Consider the following 14,550-nt stretch of genomic DNA (forward strand, 5'->3'; position numbering starts at 1 on the left):
TTCTGATCTACTATAGGGAAGTTTTACTGGTCTGTCCCAAACCAACATCTGTCTAGATCAATTGGGTTCAAGTTTTGACTCTGCCTAACAGAATACGTCAGGTCTGGAATAGGCGGTTCAAGGCTGGCATGGTTGTTGATGAGAGACCCAGGTTCCTCTCTATCATGGTGTTTTGCCAGCTTTAGCATGTGATCTCATGGTTCAAGGATGCTTGAGGAGTGGCTGTTATGTCTGCATTCCAGAAAGCAGTGAGGAAAAGGATGCTTTTTTTTTTTTTCTTAGATTTTATTTATTTGACAGAGAGAGACATAGAGAGAGGGAACACAAGCAGGGGGAGCAGGAGAGGGAGAAGCAGGCTTCCCACCGAGCAGGGAGCCTGATGCAGGGCTCAATCCCAGGACCCGATCCCAGGACCCGATCCCAGGACCCAGGGATCATGAACTGAGCCAAAGGGAGATGCTTAACGACTGAGCCACCCAGGTGCCCCGGAAAGGATGCTTTCTTTAAAAACCCCGAAAAGTTTTCTTTAAAGAGACCTCTAAGAAGTCCCACACAACACCTCTGCTTGCATCTCATTGGCAGAATTTAGTCGAATAATAAATCCTATTTGCATAAGAGATGGGGCAGTGTGCCTGGATAAACCGTGAGTTTGAGTTATTAGGGGAAAGGGGGAAAGGACATTAGGAGGCTAGCAACAGGTTCTGTCACCCCACCTTCCCCTCTCAGGTAATCTGGGAGAGGGCCACAAGCTCCAAAGCCTAGAGGTGAGGCCTTTGGGCTCTCTGCAAACCGGAACATTCTCTTCCCTTTCCCCGATTCCAGCAGGGCTCTGAGTGGTTCGGCAACACCTGAGTTGTTGAGCAGGGCAGCTCCAAGTCCCCTTTTGCTGATGGGTGGCCCTCATGTAAATGGACATAAGTGTGCATTTAAATGTTACTTGGGTGTTGTTTTCCTGTTTGGTATAGGTTTATTGAGTGTTAGTCTAAGCTTTGTGGTATGTTTGTCAACCAGGAGGAGCTCGGTTGTGTTGCAGAAACAGCCCTAAAATCCTATTTCCTTATTTTCTGCTGTGAAAATAAAGGATTATTTCCTGCTTGTGTTCTGTGTCCATCTTGGGTCAGCTAGCATCTCTGCCCCCAGTCTCTCCTTGGGGCCCCAAACCTAGGGGTCCCTCACCCTCCAGTGCATGAAGACAGGAGAAGGGAGCACAGCCTACACTGGCTTCCAGAGCTTTCTTCTGGAAGGGACAGATGTGAATTTCACTCACATTTCTCTGCAAATAAAGTCCCATCGCCTGCCTTGCTTCAGCAGGAAGTACAGTCCTGCTGTGAATCCAGAATGGGAGAACCTGAAACATTTGGTAAATAGCATGAATGACTACCTCAGGCCACACAGAGAGGAAGTTGTTCTGGCTCTGCAGGAGTTCACAGAAACAAATCACCATGGGTTAAGTGCTGACGGAAATTATATGTGAAGGGCTGAGGGGGCATTGACTGAGGAGTGTGGGGCCCCAAAGAGGCTGTCCAAGGTGTGACTGTGGAGTGTGAAGACCCAGTTTCTCAGAAAAAGGACAGAAGGACATTCCAGCCTGAAAGAATATGGGTTCCATGGCATGAACTTACAAAATGGCATGATTTAGCAAATTCAAGTGGTTTTGTGTTACTGGCACCTAAGGAAGCCTCCCCCTGTGAGGGTGACAGGAGGTGAGCCAACCTGTCTAAGTCGGAGTCCGGAGTAGACGTAAAGAGGTGGGGTGCTGGGCAGGGTCACATGAGGCACTGCCGAGTCCCTCTGCTTGAGCTCCAATTGGCATGGGAAGTTAGAAATGTACATGAAGGACAATAAAAAGAATGTGAATGTGCTCTGTGAAGGTTCAAAGGGCTGTGGAACCAAGGGGAGAAAACCGACTTTTGTCCAAGAGATATGGGTGGGGAACTGGAAGAGTTTTGAAAGCAGAGTGGAAGAGAAAGTGTTGTTCACATTGAACATTAGACCAAAACAGAGGAGCTGCGGACAGATTGAGGGTGTGTTTGAGGGTCACAAGCAGCCAGTTTCATTCCTGTCCTCAGTATCTGAGGCACCATCTCAGCCTGAGACCGCATGATGGTCTTGGATAGAAGGGCAGGGCTGTAGCGGGGCAGGGGTGTGCGGCGCCAGGTAAGGCTGCCGAGGGAAGGTTGGTGGGAGTTTGAAGGGCATGCTAAGATTCCAAGCTTCTTGAAATAATCATCTCTGCTTATCACTCGACTCTCTGGTACAGTCTGGTTATTCATCCTCCACACTGATGCACTTACCATTACCCTCTCTTTTTTCAGTCTTTAGATGCAGTATAACCTATCATGTTTTTGTACGGAAGAACATACTTTCCACCACATTTTGTGTTAATCATGTTTTTGTGAAAGTTGCACTATTAATTTTATCTGCTAATTAAAATTTGATTTTTTTTTTCTGTTGCAGGTCTCATTCTTGTTATCAGTCAGAGAAAACAAATACTAAAATCCCTGCTCTTTTACCTGGTGATCATGAAATAACAATAAACCCTCTGTATGATTTTGGAAATCTTATAAGTAAATTCACACTAAATGAAAAAAATGTCTGTAAGTATTTGAAAAGAAAATTGACTAGAAAATAACTCCGCAACGGGGCGCCTGGGTGGCTTAGTCAGTTAAGCGTCTACCTTTGGCTCAGGTCATGATCGCAGGGTCCTGGATCAAGCCCCAGGATCCACTCATTGGTGGGTCTGCTTCTCCCTCTCCCTCTGTGCTCTCTCTTGCTTCCACACTCTCTCAAATAAATAAAATCTTAAGAAAAAAGAACTCAGCACAGTGCCTTTGTGCTTAGTATTGCAGTGCTTCATAATTGGCAGAAATTTACTCTTCTCTTGAATGGCAGTTGTTAGACTAATGCTTGCATTTCCCCAGCAACCATACTGTGGGTTATAGAGCACAGCCAAGATTGGGGAAGGAAGCCAACTGCTGTCTAGTCAATCAAAAGTAGATGTCACAGAGTTCACGATCCTTTCCACATTGGATACTTTTCTCGTCACCTCTTCGCCTCATTGATTCCTCCATACCTTTCAGAATTTCTCAGGTGTCCCGTGCTCTACGAAGTGGTCTTTGACCATCCCTATTCCTTTCTTAACATTCCCTTAGGCAATGTGTATTTCTCCTTCGTGGCATTTCTCACAGTTGCATTACTAATGTATTATGTGATAAGGCACTTACTGTGTGTCGCTTCCACAAGAAAATAGGTTCAAGTAGGGCAGGGGGTTTCTCTTCTACACCTAGCACCTAGCCCACTGCCTCACAGGTGCTGAGCGTCTTTTACAAATGTGTTGACTGAATGCCTGTGACGAAGGTTACAGGCTGAGTGGAGTCATGAAATAGACCCAGGCTGATGGAGATGGAAATTTTGCTACACAGTGAAACCTTAGAAACCCCAGGAGCCTTGACTCTTAATGGAGGGGGAGGCAGGTTTGTTTGCTCCTGACAACTATTATGGTGTGGCATCAGAATGATATTATAATGAGTCTTATAAGGATGACTTACTTTGAAACAAGGGGAAAAATATAATTAACTTGGTGACCTGTCCAATTTCATAGATGAGATGCCTGTTGGGAGTGGTCTGTGTCTGAGATAGAACAGATTCTGAAAGGATAACAAAGCAAGCTTTCCAGGAGCTTCGCATCTGTCTCACTGCCTTTCAAGATCAAAAGGGGAGCCATGTTTGTTCTTTTCTTTCTATAGCTGGATGTGAGATCTGTGTGAAAATGTTTTGTACAGATCAGCCATGATCTCAGTACCTACAGAAAAATACTGCTAACACTTAAATTTATTTTCTGTGCATATACATATAAGCAGTGAGCTTTATATTACTTTATAACCTGCTTAACAGAAGACATAGATTTTTCAGTTTGTTATCTAAATCTGTATTATTTTTATAGGCTGCATAGTATTCCACTGAATGGAGGTATCATAAATATGTTAAGTGATTGATTATTAACATTGAGATTTTTATTTCTGGTTTTTCAGAATTATAATCAATGCTTTAATGAGCTTGTTTTGCACATGTATGTTTCAATTTCCTTAGGCTAAATTCCTAAAATTGGGAATGCTGCATTAAAGATAATCCCCTTGTTAGGACTTTTAATATCCATTGCCAGTTGTTTTTTTAAAACTTCCAAGTCTCTTTGCATTTCCACAAAAATCCTATTAGAGGGGCGCCCTGTTCTTTACTTTTTGCTAAGACTGGGTATTGTCCATTTCTCTTAGTTTTGCCATTTCAATCTGATGGCCCCCCAATTATAGCACTTTGTTTTTGCATTTCTGTGATTACTTCTTTTTAAAAAGTTACCATTTTTATTCTTTTCTGAACTTGTATCCTTTCTCAATTTTCTCTTGTGTTGAAACTCATCTTTTCCCTCATCGGTTCATAAGAGCTCTCTATATTATGGTTATTAATTCTATCATATTTGCTACAAATAATTTTCCAAGTTTAAAATTTAAACTTCCTGGTTTTCATTTTTATATAAATAGAATCTTTCACTATTTTTTCTTTGAGCTTTTGATTTTGTTATCATGCTCGATTTAAATCTTTTACTCATCTGGAATTATTTTATAGTAAGGTATAAGGAATCTTAGTTTTATTCCAGATTTTTAAAAAATTCCCCAGGACTCTGTCAGAGAGCCGGATTGTGTTGTTTGATTTTTCAGCAGGTAACTGAGAAGGTTCTGCCTGGGAAGCTACTTGAAGATGACAGTGTTTGACAGAAAGAATTAGAAGGGCAAATCAAGACAGATTCTAGATTACTTACTGGATGAATAGTTCATTGTTTTTACATATCACGTGATTTGTTGATAGCATTTTTAATAATACTGGGTCTGATTATTAGAATATTAGATTAATAGTATCTCAATAATAAGATATTACTATTACTACTATAATACTGATAAGAAAATTGAAAATCAAACTAGATGAATATAAAAAGGAGGTGGATGCATCAGCAAATCTTTTGAGTACTTAATGTTTGGGAGAAGGTATGAAATGATAGTGTACCCGTGCCTTAGAGGATCTGGGTTTTTGGCAGTTTGCTACTGAATTAAAGTTTGAGAAATTAAGTTTTCTCCAGATGATTTCAACACTATACATATAAAGCAAACAAGGTATTTCATATATGTACATATGCATACTAAGCTTCTAATTGACAAGGGCAAACACAGAAATAAGTCTTTGTAAGACTTCTAGTGTGTAAGTTTCTTAAAATAACCTGAAAATAAGATCTGGCTGAGACAGAATAAATAATGTGGATCCTATAAATGAGCTGGGAAAGCTCCCATACTCTGATGTTTAAGCAAGAAAAGCCTGGAGGTTATGAGTAAAGATGTACTAGCTTTAAAAAAATAAACAAGCACAAGTGATTAAATTTATTTCCCAGCTGAAAAGTGTCTTCTAGAAAGCAAGTTAATATTGTCCTCAAGTGTCTATTTTAGCTGGAAAGAAATGCAGATAATAGTTTGTGGACTCTTAGGGAAACTTCCATTTTACTGTGGGGAAGTATACTATGAAGTGTACTATGTGTGTGTGTTTAATCCTTTCATTTGCATAATTGTGATTGTTACTGTCTTTTAGCTTGAAATATGTATTGGCTATGACTTGTGTTTTGAAGAATAGCCCACTTCTGTTTAGATAAAATGTAAATTACGTGTACTTTCCAGGGAGGGAGCATTTTGATAGATAAATATTGCCTTAGTGTAAATGCTCGCATGTTTCATAATTTTTAAGTTACTATATCGTGACAGCCTGAAGCATTTGAAAGAACCATGTTCTCAGAAGCCTCTGCTCTGTGGTCACACTGGCACCTTGAACTTTCCCTCCCCTGGCACTAAGGCAACTTCTTGCTCCTCCTGATTTTGTTTTTGTTTTTGTTTTTGTTTTTGTTTTTTTAATTTTAATTCCAGTCAGTTAACATATAGTATTTGTTCTGTTAGTTTCAGGTGTACGATATAGTGGCTCCTTCTGTTTTAAAAGCAGCTCCTACTTAAAACTTGTCCTGTAAAGCATCCTCCACTGTCTTTAGGTAGCTGTGAAACCATTGACTTTGCTGTATAGTATTTAGTTGAAGCCACAGGTACTATTTCCTGTCCAGCCGAAGATATTTTACACAGATCCAGTATAGAGCACTGTGGTCAGCACATTTTAGTTAAATTTAATAAGAACTTGTTTTTAATTTCCAAGACTAATTTATATTGGTTTGCTCTGCCGTTTTTGTTACTTAGCACACTCAGCTACCCTACCTCTGTAAAGTCCTGCAGTCTGGGCCTGCCGTGACTCCTCTAGCCGGCCCTGTGCTCCATGGGACAGTGCTAGGATAGGGATGGGCCAAGAGCATGTGTCTCTGGAGCTGTCTTAACTTACCTTCACTTACCGTGGTTGGAAGAGAGAACATGCAAGACAAGAGTCCCCATCTTGTCTGCCCTTCATACCAGAAAGCCTGTGTTTCATACAACGGAACAGGCTCACACCTTACGTGTTTTTCATTGAATAATTTACTCATCCCTTTTAGGTAGGGAGACTTGAAGATTTTAAAAGAATACCTTACTTTTTCTGCCTCCCCCTCCTTTTTTTTTTTTTTTTTTTTTTTAACCATTTCTCCCTGTAAGCTACCATATCCTTGAGCATGGTTTTTTTCTTTACCTTTTGTATTGCGGCTTCAGAGCCCTCTACCCTCCCAGACTTCTTTATCACCAGTGACAGTGCTGGTGGTCTTGTCTCACTTTTCTTCTATGAACTCTTTGATTTGGCCTCAATGACAACCGATTTCTTTTAGTCTCAGCAGTGCCGGATCTTCTCTGGTTTCCTTCTGCCTCTCAGGATTCTTGCTGGGGTTCTCTGGTTCCTTGAAAGTGTGACTGTCTATTGGTAGTTCTCAACTCTCAAACAAGCTTCGGCTCTTTTGAGTCGTACTTTCAAGTCTGTTTCTTCAGCTACACTCAGTGAGTTCCTCTTGAGTCTGCGTCCATGGTGCTGATGGGCCCCGTTCTCACTCACTGTCGGCAGACCCCTCCACTGACCTTCTGTCCCTCCCCTGACTTTTGGTCATCAATAGCCTGTCTCTCGCATTTCTTCACAATGTCCGTGATTCCTTTTGCCTTTCTAGGCCAGAAACTTGAGGAAATCTTAGATGTTTCCCTTTCTTACTATACTAATCCTTCATTTCTTTGATCCTGTCATTTCTTTGAAATGCCCATCAGAGTTTTTCCTTTTCCATATCCTTCATGCACGTGCTGATGTGTCATGATCCGTATCCTTGCTACTCTGGTCAGCCTTTCCCCAATGGTCTCCCACTTAATCACCTTCTCTCTCTCAGAGCCCTGCACACCACAGCTTACCTAGCCTTTCTGAAGGACTTCCTATCCTGCTGAGTACTTCCCACCTCTGCACAGTACCCTGTTGGCTCCCTCACTCAATGCCTTGGTCATTCCTATGGTCTTGTTGCTGTTTACAGATACCTATACCAGGAATGGCTCATAGCATCCCCAAGTGGGTGACTTCTGCCAGCATCAGAGAAAACAGATGGAAATCTCTACGAGAGCAGGCTTTCCGTATTCCAGCATTTTCTTAGGCCTGACCTATAGTCATACAGAGGCAGCTCCTTTACTTCTCTCTGATGTTGCCTCCTTACAGATTCCAGACTGATGACACTAGAGTTTTGTAGGAACACAGGGGCTATTTGTATTAGAAGACATATTAGGATTTGATAATAATTTTCTCAGATTTGACGGATGAATCATTGGGAACTGCTTATGCAAATAAATACATATATTCTCTTTTTTCAGTAATCACTTTGAGAGTTTACTTTTTTTTTTTTAAGAGAGAGCGTGCACAAGGCAGGGGGAGGGGTGGAGGGAGACAGAGTCTTAAGAGGGTTCCATGCCCAGTGCAGAGCTGGACAAGGGGCTCCATCTCATGACCCTGAGATCATAACCTGAGCCAAAATCAAGAGTCGGATGCTTAACTGACTGCACCACCCAGGTATCCCGAGAATTTGCTTTTAGTTTTTTATTATTTTTTGATCCGGAAGGAATAGAGTTTAAAATTAGTTGATTAATGGAATTACAATATGAAAAATCATTACTGAGTCATGTCTTTTGTTTTCTTTTTTTCAAGCCTTAATTCCAGACACTCCAGAGATCTTGAATTTGTCGGCTGATTTCTCAACTTCCACATTACACCTAAAGTGGAATGACAGAGGCTCTGTTTTTCCATATCATTTAAATGTCATCTGGGAAATTAAAATTCTACATAAAGAAAATATGGAAATTGTAAAATTAGTAAGTTTGAACCAAAATAGATTTTTCTTTCCTGTGACATTAAAGAAACCAAGTAATTTTAAAAAGATTTTTAAGGTGGTATCAGTGAACTTTTACATTGTTAAGGAAGTAGATCAGATATCATTAAAAACTATGTGCTATCACTCAAATCACCTATTAAAATAATGTATAACTTAAAATAATGTATTACTTACCAATTCTAGTAAATTTAGGAAATTAAAGGAGGAATAATCCATGATTCCACCACTTGACCACAGTAAATGTTATTTTTGTGTTTCCAGCTTTTTTTATGTGCATGTTTTCACATAAATGAAATAAATATATACGTATAATTTACTATTATTTTTACTTTCGTCATACTATAAACATAAAAACGTTTTGAAACATATTTAGTCATAGTAATTCTAGAGAAATTTTGTATAGGCCTCTAAGTTTGAATTTATCTGAATCTGAAATAACGTTCTTACTTTTAATAGTACATGTTTTTTCTCTTATTTTTTTAAAAATTTTGTTGCTGAATGGATTCCCTATGATCTGTCTTTAGTTTCCTCTTAATCTAAAGGAGAATGGGGAATAGTTGTGAAATGTTTTGACAGCGGGTATGTGGGAATTCCCTCTTTTGTCCTTTTACTCTTTTCCCTCTCATTGGATTTGAAATATGCTTAGTTAGAGATTTAAGAATTAGAAGGCTATCTCATGATTTTACAGTTATTTGCCTAAGTACATAGATAAGCCAGATTGTAAAGATAAAAAATAGGATGAACTTGTATTTCATAGTTGTTGTCTCGGTTTTCCTTTCTGACACTGTGTATTACATTCCTAAATGAGTGGCAGCCGTAACTGTAGCTGGCGTGCGCGTGCGCGCAGTGCTTCCATTGCTGACAGTATTCTAAAAGCTCCGTATATGGTCGTTCCATGCATCCTCACCACAGACCTGCGAGGGGGGCACTGTCAGCATCATTCCCATTTTATAGATGAAGCTACAGAGACACAGGAAGACATGAAGTGGTGGAGCCAGGACTCTGTGCTCTTTCTTAACCACTGCAGTTTCTGTTACAAAATAGATGTATTTGTTTTTGTATAAGATGCCTTCCCTTCCTTTGCACCTGTGCAAATTGAAGGTACACTTCAAGACCTGAGTCAAATCTTACCCCTTATTTTAAAGCCCATCCTAATTTCCTCAGCCTAAAATGCCGTCTTTCTCCTTGAATTTTAATGGCAGTTCTTTCCTGTCAATCTAATTTGGAGTTAGCTTTGATACTGCTCTACCACAGTTGTCTTAAAACTTTTGCTTATCTAAAATTGTACTGTGTAGCTCTTTATGATGGCCTGACGTTTTGTGCTGGGTGGGTTACCACTTAGTGGCTTTGGGTAACTTCCCAAAACCTCCTTTTTCTCATTTGTGAAGTGGTGTCAAGTATTTACTTTAGTAAATGATACCAATATCTATAAAGCTGCTAAATACAACTACTAGTTGTCATTACTTCTTTGGGGCCTACCTAAGGGATGCTAGAATAAGAGGGTTACTCTTGGAAGTGTAAGTGAAATCAAGCATAAAGAAATGGAAATACTATTTTTAAGGTGCTGTGACTCATTGCCACAAGATGCATCACAAGATGGCAGTGGCAAAGTAGTACTTTTGGGGATCTGATCTTTGAAGAAAAATCTTTATATGGGGAAATAGAACACGAGGCCAGAAAAATAGAGATAGAACAAAGGAATTTTTAAAAAGTGAAACATGAGAGGGCAAGTAATGCAGGTCTGTAGTAAAATGTGACCTTTCTGTTTGTAATTATATGTTATTAATATCATTATTTAAGGCAGAGTTGCTTATGAACTGTCACTTTGCTATTATTTTGTGATTGTGTAATAAGAATAGAATAATAATCAGTTAGAACTTGACGGTTTCTGCCCATGGCCTCACATATGGGTGTGGAAGTTGCGCACTGCGGGGACCAGGATAGGAGTGACACCTGGGAGCTCTGCAGCACCCTCGGCCCCTCCCATTTTGCTCTTCGTGTAAACAACAAGTTTCAGTTCTTTTAGCTGATTCTTTTATTAATTATTTCCATTGTCCAGATAGCATGCTTATGTTGCTCTTCCTTAATTTTTCTTTTCAGTTTTGAGCAGCATTTTATTGTAACAGTGGGAGATGAGAATTTAGTCCTCTCATCTCCTGGCCTGGGCGCACACACTTGCATGCTGGCGTGCTTGCTCTCTCTCTCTCTCTCACATTTCCCATCTTTTTCCTGTATTGTTGTATCATTCTGTGATAATGTTTGGTAGACTGGCATTCATTGTTTGTGTTATAGTTATATAAACACTATCCACAACTAAACCAAGTAGCATATACTATTATTTTCCTTTTTGGGGGACACAGCTTCTTGTATTTTTAGTGCTATTTTTGTGCCCCATTAATTCAATCCTAAATTCTCTCCAAGTTGTATGAATCTTGTGTTGAATTGTTCAAACACACTAGTATTTTATCAGCTAAATGTGAATAGCTCTCTCTGAGGCCTTCTGGCTTACCTCTCAGCCCTGCTTACATAGGGTTCACGTAGGTATAGTGTTGGTAGAGCAAGAGTGTGGTAAATAGCTGAGGACTCTTTGTGGCCAGAGGTTTCTCAGGAGCTCTGGCTGTCTCCACTCCTACCAGCCAACGCTAGGTTTGAAGAGATTAATACCTATGTATACCCGTAAGCCATTTAGGACAAATCTCTGTGTTTTCTTGGCACATTTCTTAGGAAGCTGTGGACCAGGGGGTCTCCATCATCATCCAGGGGATTCCTTTTACCTTTTTCTTGTGATGGATCCTCTTTTTCCTGAATTCTTCCTCTTAATTCCTCATTTTGGTGGAAGCATATGTTCTAGTAGGTATTTGCTATTTATTATAAATATTCTCTGCTACCTATAATGGTAGCTTGCAGATATACTTTTTTTTTTAATTTAAATTGGTTGCTAACAAAGTTTAAAAGACTGTCAGTTCCAAATATTGAGAATATGCAGAACAATTGGAACTTTCACACACTTCTGATGGGAGTGTAAAATGCTACCTGATGAATTTATTAAGATGTGACATTTCTAAAAAATGTCTATTTTGCACTCATTCATGATTGCTACTTTAGCTGGGTATAGAATTGTAGGTTGGGGAATTTTCTCAAGATTTGGAAGACATTGTTCCATCTGCTTCTTCTTGTGGGTCTGTCTTCCTTTGTTGTACTAGACAGTCATTGGGCCCCTTTCAGTCTGAAAACACATGTCTGTCAACTTGGGAAATTTTCTTATTTTATGTCTTATGTCTCTGATTTCTTCATATCTGTTCTCTCCTTTTTTTATTTTTTTCCTTACAGAAATTCTTCAGAAATTGGACCTTCTCGACTGGTCCTCTAATGTTCTTAATTGTTCCTACTTTCCATCTGTAATTTTATTTTGCTCTGTTTCCTGAACAGTTTTTTTTAAACTTGATCTTGCATTCCTGCTATTGAATTTCTATTAATAGATTTTTTTTTTTAAATGTGCAAGAGATCCCTTTTGTCCTGTTTGTTTTATGGATGCAATATCTTTATCTCTGAGGATATCAGTTATTTAATTTTTTTTCTTTCTGTATAGTCTGTTTCTTCGAGTTGCTTTTTTCTTTGTTTTGATCTTTGACTCTCATATTAGAACTTTTTCTCCAATTTCTGGTCATCTTCATTGCTGCTCACATTTAAGTGAGTGACTTTTAATTTTTTTTTTTTTTTTTTAATCTAATCGGAACTTTTGTTTGCCGTCCAGGGACTTTTGACTGGGGCTTCATTATAGGTGATTAGGATGGGCTATCTAGTTGACACAATCTTTTTTTTTTTTTTTTTTACTTTATTAAAATACTGAGTTTATTTCACATGTGTATTTTTGTCTCCCCACCATTTCCATTTGTCTGACCACCACTACTACTATGTCCTATCATAACATTCCATACATACTTAAAACCAAGCAAAGGGTGGAGTTCCATCTTTAAAAACTAAACAGGCACTTTGGACAACACATTCTTGGCAATGGAACCTGGACAACATTTATCAGACACGGTAGGGAAAGTTCTCACTCTGCATTATAAAAAGGACAACCAGATATCAACTGTTACAGAAATGAAATAAGACAGAAAATTTTAACAAACTGTTTAAACTATTTTCTTAAAGAGACTTCCTCCACTGCCAGAGATCTTGAATAGCCTCTTGGTCAGTCATCCGGAAGCAATTCTTCACATAATTGATGAACTTGGCTTCCACTTTGGGAAGAGAACCACCTTTTTCTATACTTGCTTGCATTTTTGCTTTAATGTCTTCTACAGAACTAGGTTCTTTCGGTGTTTTGGGCATCTCTTCCTGTTTTTTGAAAGAGTCTTGACCTTTTGTTCTTGGTTTTGATGGTTTTGAGTCTTTTCCATTCTGGTTTTTGTGCATTTTTGGCTGGAGTATCTCATATAGATTCCTTTACTGGAGGCTTTTCTTCAGCTTCCTCATCATCAGAATCATCATCATCATTGTCGTCGTCGTCATCTTCATCATCACCTATATCAGCAGCAGTTTTTACTTTCTCTGCGGAACCTTGCTGCCGCTTCAGGGGCAGAACGCTTTCCAGATATACTAAGGAGGTTCACGTCCTCTTCCTCTTCATCTTCTGACTCTGCATCTTTCTCCACAGCTCCTCAGTGCTGTCCACTAATATGCACAGGCCCTGAACCACGTTTCAACCATAAGACCACAAGTGGTGTTATTTCAAAGCCCCCAAGAGAAACCGTTGGCTGTACAGACATTTTCAAAGTTGCCAGTGTGACTTGAATTGGACTGCTTTAATTCATTGCCTCTGCTTCAAGAACGTGCAATTCATTCTTTGCACCAGCTCCTAAACTGACCGTTCTTAAAGATAACTGGTGCTCATTTTCACCATTATCCACCTTAAAGTGATAATCCTTGTCAGGCTTTAGTTCACAACCAAAACGATAGTTCTGGGGCCTCAGGGGGCTCATGTCCATGTCCATCGAATCTTCCATGGGGTGGGTGGTGGCACGCACTTAGGTGGGAGAGAAGGTGGACAGAGATAAACGACTACTGTTCCACAGAACAGCTGCACAGGATGGAATCACACCAGGCTAGTTGACAAAATCTTAATACTATTTTTTTAGATTTTTAGCTTGACCTGTTCATATGCCCCAGAAAAGTTGATTTAGGTTCCTACCTGGTAAGTAGCAACTCTGCCATCAGTATCCTGAGGGCTGAGTAGGAGAAGAAGGCAGGGGCACCCCAGCCTTCATAGTGCATAGGTTAGCAATCCCCTTGTTTTGGGTACAGTATTTCCCATTCTCTGCTCTTTCTGAGATTCTTCATTCCAGAGGCAGCGTTTTACTTTTCCAGATCATAAATCTCCATTCTGCCAAGATGAAGAAGGGTAGTCTTTTGGTAGCACAGAATGTGGGAGGGAAATTTGGGTACCTAAAATCTCTTCAAACAACTTTCAAGCAGTCTTCTGTTCTGCGCCTCACCTTCACTGCATTTCTAGGGGAGCCTGGTACAGCCCCTTCCTGAGCCCTTTGGCATTTCCATGATAGAAGTCAGGTGGTTTCTGCCTTTTCCATTGGAGGCTTAAGATTCAGCTTTCTCAGGTCTTCTGAGTCCATTACTGTTGTCCATCAGCTCTCCAGTATCCAGAATTTCATTGGTGTTGTTTCTTCTGGTTTTTGCCTTTGTGCATCTATGCCTTAGGAAAAAAAAAATCTGTACTTTCGTTTTAGAAAGATTTCAGAAGATAAGAGAAAAGGAAATACAGTTATTTAATCTGTTGTCTTTAACTGGAGCTCCCAAGGTTTCTTTTAGTAGATCTTTGATATTTTATTGAAATCCTTCCCATTTTTCACAGTTGAGATTAATATTTTATCTTACTATAAGCTGCATATAAAAACAAATCTGATCTGAAACAGTTATTTTGTTGAGATGCTGTTCCTTTCTTTGCCTTTAACTCTTGGAAGTACAAACCCATTAATTTTTTTTCTTGATGAAAAATGGAGATCATTTTTGGCAATGGTACATTTGTCTGTGAACTGTATTGAATGTTTGGAATATTAACATCATGTATAATCATGCAGTGGAGCCTAAAACTGAAGAAGTAAACAAGTGCACTGGTCGTGATGAGCACCGGGTGTTGTATGGAATTGTTGAGTCATTATATTGTACACCTGAAGCTAATA

At 39.5% G+C, this 14,550-nt stretch overlaps 1 protein-coding gene and 1 pseudogene across 4 annotated transcripts in view; one reads left to right on the forward strand and one right to left on the reverse strand.

Moving 5' to 3' along the window:
* LIFR (LIF receptor subunit alpha) overlaps positions 1–14,550 on the forward strand; it is a 70,374-nt gene that overhangs the window by 25,576 nt on the left and 30,248 nt on the right. For all 4 annotated transcript variants that reach the window (XM_027606393.2, XM_027606392.2, XM_027606394.2 and 1 more), the window contains 2 exons: positions 2,458–2,597; positions 8,167–8,330. In XM_027606393.2, the coding sequence (XP_027462194.1) occupies positions 2,458–2,597; positions 8,167–8,330 (304 nt within the window). The remainder of the gene's footprint in view (positions 1–2,457; positions 2,598–8,166; positions 8,331–14,550) is intronic.
* On the reverse strand, positions 12,204–13,359 carry LOC113929466 (annotated as a pseudogene).

Source organism: Zalophus californianus, chromosome 5 (assembly GCF_009762305.2).
Source record: "Zalophus californianus isolate mZalCal1 chromosome 5, mZalCal1.pri.v2, whole genome shotgun sequence".
In the NCBI taxonomy this organism is placed as follows: Eukaryota; Metazoa; Chordata; class Mammalia; order Carnivora; family Otariidae; genus Zalophus; species Zalophus californianus.